Genomic DNA, 13,651 nt, shown 5'->3' on the forward strand with positions numbered 1-13,651 from the left:
TTCAAAGCAACCTTGCCTCAAGCAGATGACTCTAAATCTCGTGCTTTCCTCATCGCCTTCGATAAGGAAGATGGGTCCAATGACTTAACCCATCCTTGGAGTGGCTCAACCAATCCATCCATAAACAACATCACTCGTCCATGCTCTGATATATCATATCCATGCTCTGATATATCATAAACTATAACTGAGAGCCTCTGAAATTCACTGATATAATGCTCTAAACCACTAGATTGCCTTAGCTGAGCCAATTGGCAGAAGTACACCTCAAGATCCTTCCTATCAAATCTCTCAATTAGTTGATCCCCAAACTCCTAATAGGAAGTGATTTGTTCATGTCACAAAGAAACTAACCCATGGTACCACCAATCATGGGCAACTCTGTCCAGATATAATACTCCAAACCTGATAGCATCCTCCTTGGACATAGGACGAAAAGCCAAATAAGTGTCAAGCTTATGGACCCAAGCTCGAGTTGTAACATTGCTATCGAATTGCTCAGGTGTCATCTTACAGAAACCCCTCACAAATCAATCTGTTGAGGCCTCTATCTCTCAGGTGTCGGCCTCGCTCTACAATGCTCCCACTTCTGAGTCATGAACCTATCAAAATTCAGATGTTGCTTTATCACCAGTGGTAAAGCATCTCACTCAACAGAATGTGCCACGACATTGGCAAAAGGAGCGACCTCAGGCTCAATACTGACTGCATTCGCCTCGAGTCTAAAAAAAGTGGGCCTTCGCAGCCTATCATAAGTGCCAGTCTATGTAGTCCTGTCAACTCTATTAGCAATCCTTGCCCGATCCTCCACTCTAGCCTTGTCACCATCTTTGTTTCTATCATCCACTCTGGATCGATGCAAACTAATAGAAGCATCACAAGAACCTTGCTACCTACTCTGATCGCTAGGGAGTGCAATCCTTTGTAGCGTGTCAAAAAGTTGTTGCAACATCGTGCTGACCATGCGCAAGATCTCTAAAGGTGTCCTGAACCTCTCTATCAACCTTAGATCTTGTGCCAACATCGTTGTTTCCCGTACCAGCAGAACCACCCAACTATCAACACCCACATCGCCAATAGAACCAAACTAAATACAAGGCTCTCCATCCCTAGGTAGAGAGGTATGACCTCTATGAGTATAATGTCTACCTGGAATAAACCTTCTGTCACCATCCATGAACACTGATTACCAATCACCAAATCAAATGTTGACAAACTTTGAATAAAACACTGAACCCAACAACTCATCCAATTTTTGCAGGCTAGCAGCAAACCTTGCTTTGATACCACTGTAATAATCCTTTGTCAACATCAATTTCCCTTTAGTAAACAATAGTTCGGCATTTTGTCAAACAATTGGAAAGTATACTCTAATACCCATGTGAGCTACTAAATATGTAGGTAATTGCTCTAGTCTAAACTAATCAACTGTTCATGTAATTTCAGATAGCAATGAATTTCATTGAATTCCAACTCCCTAAATATAATACCAATTTAGAAAAGAACAAGAAGAGTAATTTCTTTTGCAATTAATTGTCTTGCTCAAAATACAACTGCAAATTACATTTCATTTATTTAATTAAGAAAACATGGAACCTGAAAGTGTTTGAACAACCACCATGATGGTAAATGTAATAGTAGCAGGATTAAATTCCTCAGTCGATGATCCCAAAAGAGTCACTCAGAACACAGAGAATGTGATGCCATTGAATGTGATGCATCCACCCAAAATACAAAAAAATGGCGCCAAACTATAGGCAATGTAGATGCCAAATAACGGCCAATACAAACATCCAAAATATATATTATTTGAGCATTGGTTTCAGAAATCCAAATGCCAAATGCATGCCCAAAGCTGATAATTTTGGGATGCCAATAGTTAATTAGAGAGGGCAGAAATATTGTCATGTCCCCTATTTTGCTTCAAAAGAATTAAATATTGAATGAAAACAAAATAATAATAATTATGAATAAATAAATTATAATAATACTTATTAATTATATTATCAATATAATGATAATAGAAGAATGTTATATAATATATTAAATGATATTATTATATGGCAAATAAATTAATTAAAAATAAGAAATATAATGTTTTAAATATTATTACTAAATAATTATATCATTACAATAAAAACTATTATACAAGTTTAGAAAAAGAAAATTAAATATAAAGGGTGTCATTACCAATAGACACATCTAATGGCATATAGAAGCTATAAAAAGGGATAGATGAAAACTTTCAATGGGGGAAGGAGGAGAGATAAATAAATAAATAGGAAACTAAGTCGGAGGAAGCATTCGGCAGGAAGAAAAGGACAGAAGAAGTTAGTCTTATAGCATTCGGGCATGGAGGAGGCATACGGCAGGAAGAAAAGGACAGAAGAAGTTAGTCTTATAGCATTCGGGCATCGAAGAGAATTTATAAGAAAGGAAGCAGAGGAGACCAATATTGTTTTAGAGGGAAAGAGTACTGACGATCACTGTGAGCGTTAATATTGATGGCAAAGCGTTCAGGGATAATGAGCAAAGAAAGGAAATAGTGCCTCTGTCCAAATCTACAGCGGCATGCTTCATCACCTAGCATATCAGACACGGCGGTCCCTTCAAAGGCGTTTTGTCGTGATTAGATAGGAGAGGAAAAAGCCAGTCAACGATGAGGAAGACTAATGGAGTTAGGAGAAAATAATACAAAGCTTGAAGTTACACGTAAAAGGCTTGAATAATAGTAAGCTTGAAAATTAGAAACAGTGAGGGATTCTTAGAACCAGTCTGTAACTCAAGTTGCACTCAGCAATTAAAATATATACCAAGGAGAAAGACTAAACCTCAGCCACATGAGCAACAGTATGTATGAGGTCGATACAATTTAGAGCAATCTCTTCAGATTTTCCAAATCAACGCTGAGGATTATTAACAAGGGCCCGTAAATGAGAAAGTAAGCATTAGGAGATATGCCAACCACTCAGTATATATACATATTAAGGGAAGAGAGAACCAGTACCCAGGTCTAAAGTATATAAATGCTTAAGTTTATAAGGAAGACTTACCAGCAAAGGAACGATAACATCCAAAATATTTCAGGTTGAAGCATATCTAACTGCAGCCTAATCACATGATAAGTACCACTGGAAACACATCTCACATATCTCAGATTCATAACAAATTTGGCAACATTATACAGATTGCAACACGACTGTAGAACATTTATGAAATCTGGAGACTTATAAACATCATATAGTGACCATAATCTAGAACCCATAGAGATCATGTTTACATGCAGAGATGAGAGGAGACAGTTTGTGCACTCAGTCACTATTCCAAATTTATAAATACAATCCCACTTACCAATTTCATATCAGGAAACAATAATCTGTAAATATTTATTTAATTATACTCAGATTAGGATAACTACCTACATTCAAAATGGTAATAAACTATCCACAATATTAAAATAAGGGTTCTCCCAGATTATTAAATCAATTATGGGGCAAAGGTTAAATAGAAAAATTCCAGAATATCGGAAATCAGTTTGAAATTCTTTACCATCAGATTGGGGGACATTACACAGTCAATCAAGAAAGCAGTGATTATAAGATTGATCGTAGTGCAAGGATAGCCGTCTTGGAAAAAAAACCACATATACACGGTGAACAATGTTACCATTACCCACAGTCTCAGTCACAAACATTTTAAGCAATAAAGATGGAGAGTTTGAAATAATTATTCCAGACTTCAGAACTAGTCCAACAAGGGACATTACAAATATGCAGTCAATAATCGCCAAAAGTTTGCAATTAAATCCAATATTCAAGTGCCCTAGACTTAGGTTATTCTATGCAAAAAATAATACCTCCTTAGCAAATAAAGTTGGGCATCCACATTCAGTTTCAATAGGCGCTTGATCACACACCAAATACCTCAATTACAGATTGCCCAAATGAAGGAGCAATCTCTCAGCAGTAGATATGTACAACTCAAATCATAAATTTCTCAAATCACATCAAACCCTTAGTAATAGAGAATAAATTCCTCGATAAAAATTGAATGTGGGCTCCCAGCTTTGGCTATAGTAAAAAATGAAAGGATATCTCAACAACTGAATTGGAACGATTCTCAGAATTAATTCACACTACCTCAACTGTGAATTACAACCCATTTCTCATCTTCAAACACTTATACGTTAGCAAGGGCATAGATTTATCGACCTTAGAAATCCTCACAAGACTATAAAAGCGAAAAGACAGATGCTTTTTTCCTTCACAATGAGCTCATATTTATAATCCCCAAATGTCACTTAGTTTCCCAAATGTAACTCCACTTGAGAAGATTAATCAACACAACGTTATTTATAACATTTGATATAATAAAGTGTCATTTAATAAAGTAAAATTAATAATTAATTAATAAATATAAACCCGTGGAATAAATAATCCCATCCATTGTAGGCAATGACCAACTACCAGCATTACCAACTGCACTGCTAAATATGGAAAATATGCAAATTAGACTTCTAAAAACATGAAGCCCACAATTGAGACCCTCAAAACTCACTGCCAATCAACTAGAGAGATATGCCAAAATAGGGACATTACATTTGCATGTCAAAAATAATTGCAAATGAGGTAGAAATTGCCAACTAGTTTTTTTTGTCAAAAACGTGAGTGTAAAATCCATAATGATGGGCTTTTTAATTGTGTATCACAGGGACTTGCACCCCCCTCCCAAACCTCAAAGTACCTGTCCTTGAGGGGTCCCAAAATCTAGTACTTGAGTATCCAACTACCCCAACCTCCACCATTCCACAACCATGCTGCCACCGAGATGGGTACTTCAATTTCTATTTGAATTTTGATTTTTGAATGGTACTATTGGGTATGTAATATGTTATTATGTTGAATGTCCAATGGTTCTAGTCCATGTTGAAATTTTGCTATATTTGAGTATTTTAATTTGATATCTTGTATTGAAACATCATTTCATAACTAGCATTTCAAATTCTATATGTATACTATACAATGCCCCACTCTACCCTATTCACCACTTACCGTCATCGTGAAAATGAGGCTCATTTTCCTCTATCCCAGAAATTTGTCCTAGCATCCCCTATCTTGACGTAACCCAGTACTAGCGTTACACTACTTTTCAAAATAAAAAATACATGCAAATGTGTTGAGAAGTTCCACTGTGCCTTTAACTTGATAATGATGTGCTTCTTTTATCAAAAAATATGTGCATTTGGGCTTGAAATCGCCACCATTGAGTTTTTAGTAGCATAAGCTCATAATCATGGGCTTTTGAGATCATTTAACATATACAAATGCACTTTTAAAACCCTTTTCATATATTTTAGTATTGGCAAATTTTTAATCGCACATTTTTTTTAATAATCACGTAGCATATATTTTAAACTCAACATATGTATTTGCATTTAAAAACCCCACCTTTATGACTCGGGACTTAAAATATATTGACAGTAATGATTTGTATATGTGATGACGTGCAATGTTGAATAAAAGCATCAATTAATTGCAATAAAAGTATCTCATGTTATTATATTTACATGTAGCTATAGTTTTAATAAAGAATTACACAAAAAGACGAGAAAAGCCCACCATAGCATTTATAAGTCATTAAAAACTATATTTAAAACTTCTCAGAATAGTGTGAAATTTGAAAATGGGGTTCTAAATGCACTTTAAATGTAAATGACATCCTTATTTCATGCAATTATAAATAAAAAGTCTAGTTTTGAGGAATTTTTAATAATGACATGCAATCAAGCCGAAAAACCTATAATGTCCCTAGTTTGAACACTATATAATTATTGTTCCTTGTCTAATGTGACTCCCATATATATTCCACAAAAGATTGAGATATTGTTTGAAGTTGTTTCGACCTCCTTATTATAGCTCCCTTGACTAATCTTTCCAACTAGTCACAACTTTCAATTGATTCATAACCTGACCTTCTTAGTAATCACACCCTTCATCTTAGTCTCAATGCAATTGAATCTTTATTTATTTGACTAGATTTTATAGCCATTAACTAAAATATTGTCTTTCTCATAGATTCCTTAGCAAATCACTACTGATGTATACTCTCCAATATCTCAAATGAAGTAATTTGACACTACAAAGGATCATATCATTCCTTTCACCGGTTTAATCTTCAAGTTCTTTTTTGGTCAATCTCTTTCGTAAGATCTTTGTCTCCTTTTCAAGGAACACTTACTACCTGTATACAACTATGCCTCATAATAGATTCATGCTCAATAATTTTGACGACACTAATCTTTGACGCATACCATTAGGGAGATATATATGTTGCCTATGACTTTTGTCTACTCTTGACATGAATTATCCGACATATGCTGACTCATGGTACCAATGGTGAATCTCTGAATCCATTTCTATTGCAGCCGAATATATTCATCAATTATGTCACACAACTGTTTGATTTTCTTATGTAACATATATATGTCTTTCACCTTCTTCATATGTGATCTTAGATAGAGATGTATAGTATTTGCATCTTGTCGAGGCACTAAAGTTAACAATATTAATTGACAATCATGTTCTATTCTGATTCTCGACCTTAAATAGCCAAGGATATCATTGTTCTATTGCCAACGACAACATATGGGTTTCCAATCCTTATTGTTGTAGACGCCTAATCCTTTGTGGCTGTTGAATATCCTTTTCTTCCCTCTCTTCTTGGTGCAATCACTCCATCTATATGCCATTTTCTAAGGTCACATCTCCTCATTGCAGATGAGCCACAACTACTCCTCCACGTCACCTTTTATTATCTTTTAGTGGTCATTGTTATTTAGAATGGTCAAAGAATGATATCTAAATCACTGTATCGCTTGTTTAAATTCATTTCCACCGATAACAATATTTTTCATATCATTTGGTGATGAATCAAGAATATAGAATTTGTGGAAATCATCCAACCAATTTATAGCGAGTTATAAAAGCTTTGTTTGTATTTCCATGTCACCCCCGAGACTTGAGCATTTGTAAGACTTTGTATCTATGCAAAACTAGGTGTTGATTCTTGACATCCTACATTTTTATATTTGACAGAGCACAATGTACTGTACTAGGAGCCTAGTTAACATAGGATTATAGCACGCTTACTATTATTTATTATAATATAACAACTATAATAATATTTACATTATCATTGTTTAATATTTATTTGGTATTTGATCTTCTTATTAAATATAATTATATTAGTAACAATATATTATTAGACATATTGTTAATTATTAAACTAATATTTATTTATTTGTCTATTTAATATTATTTATTCATTTAAGTATATTTTATTATTTAATTATGACTCAAATTCTATTTAATTATATTTAAAACTTCTCAAAATGATGTAAAATTTGAAAATGAGGTTCTAAACACACTTTACATAATGGCATCTTTATTTCATGTAATTATCAATCAAATCCCACTTTCGAGGGATTTTTAATAAGTACATGGAATGAAGCTGAGAAATCCTACCTAAAACATACTGAAATCCATAATAGCTTGTGTTGCACAACTCTCTTTGAGGCCTAAGGCTAAGATAGCTCGAAACAAGCAGAATTTCAAGGGCTACGATCCTAGGGCAAAAACAAGACTTAAAAGCAAAATACAAAAAACAAAAAAAATGAAGAGAAGATTTGAAGACTACCAAAAATCAAGTGCTTCAGTCAGAAAACAAAAACTCTTCTTGACAAGCAATGAGGAGAATAACTTGATGGAAACCCTCAAAAGGATGCATAAAAAATGCCAAATAAAGAACAATTCAAGGATGACAAACTGCGTTTACAACACCTTATCAATTCATCGAATACATAGAGGCTACATTGATGAGTCCATGAGAAAATTGTATAGGGTTCCCCAATTGAGGACAACACTCTATAACATTATAACCTCTAAAAAACAAAAATATCTTTAGCATTTTAGATGGATACTAATTTTAACATTCCAAGGCATAAGTCCTGGACTCACTAATACCAATACTCAGCATAAAGGCTGATAGTGTTTAAGAGTTCTCATAATTTGGAATCTCTCTTTACCAAACCAAAAATAAAATGTCTGTCTGCTAAGAGATTCATCTGCAACAAATTTCTCTATTTTAAAACTTAGGAAATCGATGATGATAACCCAAATCTCTTTTTGCCAAACCAAACATACATGTCTCTTTCTATTAAAATATGCCTCAAAAGTAAAATAATATGTTTCAAAATTTGGGAGAGGGATAATTATAACCTACTGATGCAACATGCAAAATGCTATTGACTGCAAACAACTTATACCTTGTTTAAGCTTTGGCAATAACTCCTAATTCTTGCATTATTTAATCACTGTCTTCTTCTCCAAGTAACAAATATGACATAATCTCAATGAGCTTCTAAACACCATATAACTATATGTTAAGAGTGGAATTTACCCATTTGCTTGATAAGCACTGTTATGTTGATGATCTACATCAAATACCGTGTCAGCTAAACCTCCAGTTCTTCGAACTACTGGAACCTGAAAATTACACAATTTCTAAAAGAAAATTATAACATCACCTAAAAAGTTTGTACAATGTAATTATAAACTTAGAGATAAATCCATGCCATTTCAATAGCTATGTTTAAGCATTTATGGGGTGAGGCAATCAAGCTCATGAGAAGGTTTTCTTAAATGAGTTTGAAAAACTATCACTGTCATCAGCAGAATCCAAGCATGACCTTACAAGGATTGTAATAATTCCCATAGATTTTGTGTAAATTGTTAACACCACAAAATTCTTCAACACACATTTAAAAAATCTTGCGAATAAGTATTTGGTAACAGAGAATATCTCATCTAGTTCTAGAAGAAGAAAATTAAAACAAAAAACAATTCTGCATTGTAGTAATGGGATCTTTAGTTATGTACTGTTTAAATGATAGATGCTACAGCCCAGTTGATAAGGAGCTCCTGATTCATTTACTATTAGAAACCTTGTAACTCATTAAATTTTCTAGTTACATATTAAAGTTTCCTGCTTACAATTTTTAGATAGAAAAATTTACTGGTTTTATTATAGCTACATATAGCGACAATGTGATCAACCAAATTTCTTTCTTATTTTGTCATTGATGACATAGATTAGAAATCAAATTACATGTGTCATTAGGGAATTTAAGCTGTAAATTCAAATACATATTTGAGCCTTTTTAGGTGTTTCTATTTGCAGAAACTTTCTCAAAATGATTTTGACAATTGATGGTGAGTTCATGTCTAAGAAAATATAAGCTCGATTTTGTGACTAATCATATTCAATGAGCATCTTCAAACAATTTTCTGTAGACTCTCCTTGATGGGATTATGATCAGCTTCCAAACCAAATACAAAATACTTAAACAATTTTACTCCAAATGGTAACCTATTTAATCTAGGGATTCTAATGTGAGAAACAAGATATTTTTAAAGATTCCTATTCTCCAATGTAAATGTAAATGTCTTGTAAAGAACCCTTGATGCACTCAATGTTGAATAGATTGCATCCTAAAAAGATTTCTGGTTATAAAATAATATTGCTTTCTTATAATTGTAAAGTAATATACTAAGCCTAAGCTCGTGATAGCTGTAGATGATAAAATTACCATTCAAGTTTCTAATATTTCCTTCCTCCACTGCAGCAATTAAAAATCACATTAGTTATGTATGCCTTTAGAGAATATAAGCTCTAAGGTCAAATAGTTACTAAATCACTTTTCAGAGATTAATGTTTGCCAAAATTGTTAAAAAATGACATTAGATATCTGATAGGTTCACAGCCAAGAAGCCTTTTTGCTGACATTTGCAACTAAATATAGTCATCACACATCTTCAAATAATTCTCTCTTGGACTCCCCTCTATATCGGGTTCTGCTCAACTCTCAAACAAAATAAAATGTATCTAAAAAATCAATCTCATAATGGGAACCAATTTAATCTTGTTATGTGAAAATGAAGATTTTCTCTCAATTTTTCCAATTCTTTACTGTGTTTCCAATTGTTCCATATTTTCTTTATGAATTGTCTACAATGAATTATTCTCAAAGAGTCAAATTAAAAGTCATTAGTTTGTTTTGATGCATCTGAAATATCTAAGTTTTATAGTGACGCACAGGATGAAAAAAATCATCTATATTTGTCCAAGCTTTCAGAATATTAATATCCTACAAGGCTAGAAAATAATTTCTAGGGATGTAAAATATTCACAATCATTCCACAATGTTATAGCATTGGTGTTTCTTTTAATTAAAACCTGAAATGACTATACTTGGCAACAATTTTCTAGCCTATACTTGCAACGCATGAGAAACAGCATCTGACTGTAGGAAAAAAACAGCTTTCACACTCAAACACATTGTTTTTTGCCTATTAAAAAAAATGAAAATTGTAGATACCCCTAGCGGGTTCTACTCCTTCCCCTGCTCGGGATGGTACCTCCCAAACTCCCACCAGATCTATTTAATACAATTTGTAACTGCATTTTGCATTAGATTTATGTATTTTGAAAGAAATAAAAATATTTTTCAAATTGCCAAATTTCCTCTAGTATTTACGGACATAGAAATTCCTTATCTACTATGTCGAATCAAGTCTTAGTTTGTGAACTATGAGTTGTCCATGTAAACCTGAAACATCACATACAAATGGACATTGAGTGAAAAAGAGTGCTCCAAGTCATGAATTGTCTGATTTTCAGCTTCAAAACATTAAAAAAGGAGACAAAGTTAAAAAGCACACTCCAAGACATTCTAGGTCCCAAGAGAAGTAAATAACTAAACTGCTGGTTTGGATTCTGGTACAGATGCAGGTTGAAGATTTGGGTTCGAAATTCACCCAAATATATTTTGGATTGGGTTTGGTGTAATGTTCCAAGCTATGGTTTGGCAGATTCCCCACAAGAAACCACTGCAAATAAGCCCTAGTATGACGTCTGTACGGTGAGTGTGGATGAGCTGAAGTGGCTGTACGGAATCAATCCAGGAGTGGTGAAGTGAATGGCGGCCGTACGGTGGAGATAAGGTGTTTGCAGAGGGTGTACGGTGATAGGAAGGTATGAACTAGCAGCCGTATGGTGGTACAGTACGGTGATTGCTAGACTGTTGTACGATATTGATCTGTTGGTCATATGGGATGTGAAGAATATGAAGGAGAATCCGTACGGAGTATGATGGGATGCAAAGATGATTGGCCATACAAGATAAGCTGTACAGGTAAGCAAATGGAAGTCACACAGAACTTTGCAAAGGCCGTACTTGTCTTGGTCAATCCATACGGTAGCTTTCCAGTCCATACGGTATGGACAAAATGCTGTACGTTGGGGAAATACAGAGGAACAGTGACACAACTTGCACATACACGAACACAAAGAAAATGCTATATGAACACGATAGATTAGATGAATTTCAGATACAATAACAAAGATTTGAACATTCAAATTCCTTCGAAAATGTTTGCCCAAAGAGAGAACACTCCAATTTGCCAGAATTGAACCAAGTAATACATGCAGTGACGGAATAGGGTGAGGGTGAATCCCACTGAAATCGTGCAAGCCAAATAGGGAAGGTCTTTCACTTTCGAAATGGCGAATCAATGCCAAACTCTAACAGGAATCCGCAGTACAGAGAGATATAATCCAAAAGCATACCTACAACTTTCTACAAGCCGCGCTTAAATACCCATTGGGAAAACTTTCCGAGGGTGTACAAAGTTAGCCGACGGCGACACAAACTACGAAAACTAAATAAAAATGGGTCCAAGATAAAATAAATCAATTGGCCCGTTACAAAGATTAAATTAGTACATTTATTTTATGATGGGGACATTACATTTGGGTTCTTCCTTATAAAAACATATTTAAAATATGTGTGTGTGTGTGTGTATGCAACAAGAAGTAATTCCATACACCACTCTGCTAATAGTAAAGTGACATAGCAATATATGCCACCATATCTATGTTTCATCTCAATAGGATATTAATTGCATCATTTAGCCATACATACAACATGATACACTTGTTTGGTCTCATGCATAGGACATATCTCCATATCAAGGGAGAGTTTGAGAATGAAAGGAATCATCAAACAATAAGTGTAGTTATCTGAATTTTTTTTACATTGGTTAGAGGATTTCTAGCCAAGGTAAATCAAAAGTTGAGATTCAGATTTTAACCCCAGGATTCAAAGAATATATCAATTGTTTTTTAAAGGAATTTCTCTATAATCGTCAATTTGTACTTCACCAATTCTCAATGTGGATTTCCTCTATAAGCAGGTTTTCATTTTCATTCACAAATGCATAAATGACATATAAACCATCTTTTTTGGCCTTTTTAGTGATCACTTTTAGGGTTGGGAAGATCGAATAGACAAAATTAGGCACAAAATACACTTTCAATTCTTTTAAAAGTAGAAAAAATTTCTTTTGAGACCAAATTCAGGCCAGGTTCAACGGTTGGGCAGCAAGTTCTTTAAATTTCTCTCCAAATTCTGCCCAAGTTCCTCTGATGGAATTTGCAGAAAATCTGTCTCTGTAGGCAAATTTGGGGAGAATCCGACAAGGACCAGACTTTGCACAAAACTGAACCAGACTCGAGGGTTTCTGGAGACAATTTGGTAAATTAGGTAAAAAATAAAACTCAAAAAAGGACATCAGTGCCACAAGCACTTGTTTTTTATTAAGGCAATGCCAGTTTTTAATGATTTTTTTAAAGGAGCGTGCTAGTATATGTATACACGCCTTGCCTGCAGAAGGATTTCAAGTTTTATCATTTACAAAAGAAGTGTCCTCTCTGTTGGATGGTCAAGTATCAAGCAAATAAACACAAGGGTTTCCAAAGCTACGTTATCATTATAAGTGTTTCAGGGATTGTGTGCTCCTCTATATTTAGTCAAGCATCAAACAATGGAACATAGAAAAGGTTTCCAAAGGTCAACTTTTTATGAGTCATCTGGGGATTAAAAACAAGAAAAGCTTTTTTCTAATCAAGCATTTGCACTTTTTGTCATTATTTATTCTCCAATAATATTGAAGATTCTTGCCGAATTCCAAAAGGATTTTCAGTAAGTTTATTGCAGGTTTCCAACCATTTTTGCATATTTGGGTCTATTCTAAACATTGAGAAATTGATTTCAATAGTTTTCTGGGAAGCCTTTGAATATAACATCCTTGTTTTTAACTTCTACCTACAATAGTTTTCAGAAGTTTTTCACTAAGTTTTCTTGTTTTCTTCACTCATCAATTGAAGCTCTTCAAGATCATTGGGCTGATTCTCACCAAATAAGATCAGGTGGAAGATTATCATTCAGTGAAAGAAATTTGTTAGGGGTCATGTGTTTATAAAACTAGGGTTTCAAAACATCAAGGTTAGCAAGTTTATATAGATGATGCAAAGGGCTTCAGATTCAATCATTCAAGCAACCAATATTTTTTGGTGGATTGTTAAATTATGTTCCATGGGCATTTTGGGAATGGTGTGAGCAATAGTGGGACATAATCTGGGAACAACTAGTGGATGACATTTTATGTTATATAAGCTTTTGTAATTAGACAGCATTTCCAAAATAATTATAATAAAATCATTTAACTTTCACCCCTTGATTTTATTATTAACT

General features: G+C 34.0%; 1 protein-coding gene across 5 annotated transcripts in view; it reads right to left on the bottom strand.

Moving 5' to 3' along the window:
* The window catches only part of LOC149573029 (uncharacterized), a 390,937-nt gene that overhangs the window by 65,088 nt on the left and 312,198 nt on the right, over positions 1–13,651 (bottom strand). For 3 of the 5 annotated variants that reach the window (XR_016360008.1, XM_089814177.1, XM_089814174.1), the window contains one exon: positions 8,458–8,543. Coding sequence is in view for 4 of the 5 variants with exons in the window: in XM_089814177.1 (XP_089670303.1) it covers positions 8,458–8,543 (86 nt within the window). In the remaining variant the exon portion in view is untranslated. Of the gene's footprint in view, positions 1–8,457; positions 8,562–13,651 lie in introns of all 5 variants that reach the window. The other 2 variants (XM_089814175.1, XM_089814173.1) reach the window with 1 other exon arrangement.

The sequence above is a fragment of the Cupressus sempervirens genome, chromosome 2, assembly GCF_028749045.1.
Source record: "Cupressus sempervirens isolate cs-2001-9-10 chromosome 2, ASM2874904v1, whole genome shotgun sequence".
Classification (NCBI taxonomy): domain Eukaryota; kingdom Viridiplantae; phylum Streptophyta; class Pinopsida; order Cupressales; family Cupressaceae; genus Cupressus; species Cupressus sempervirens.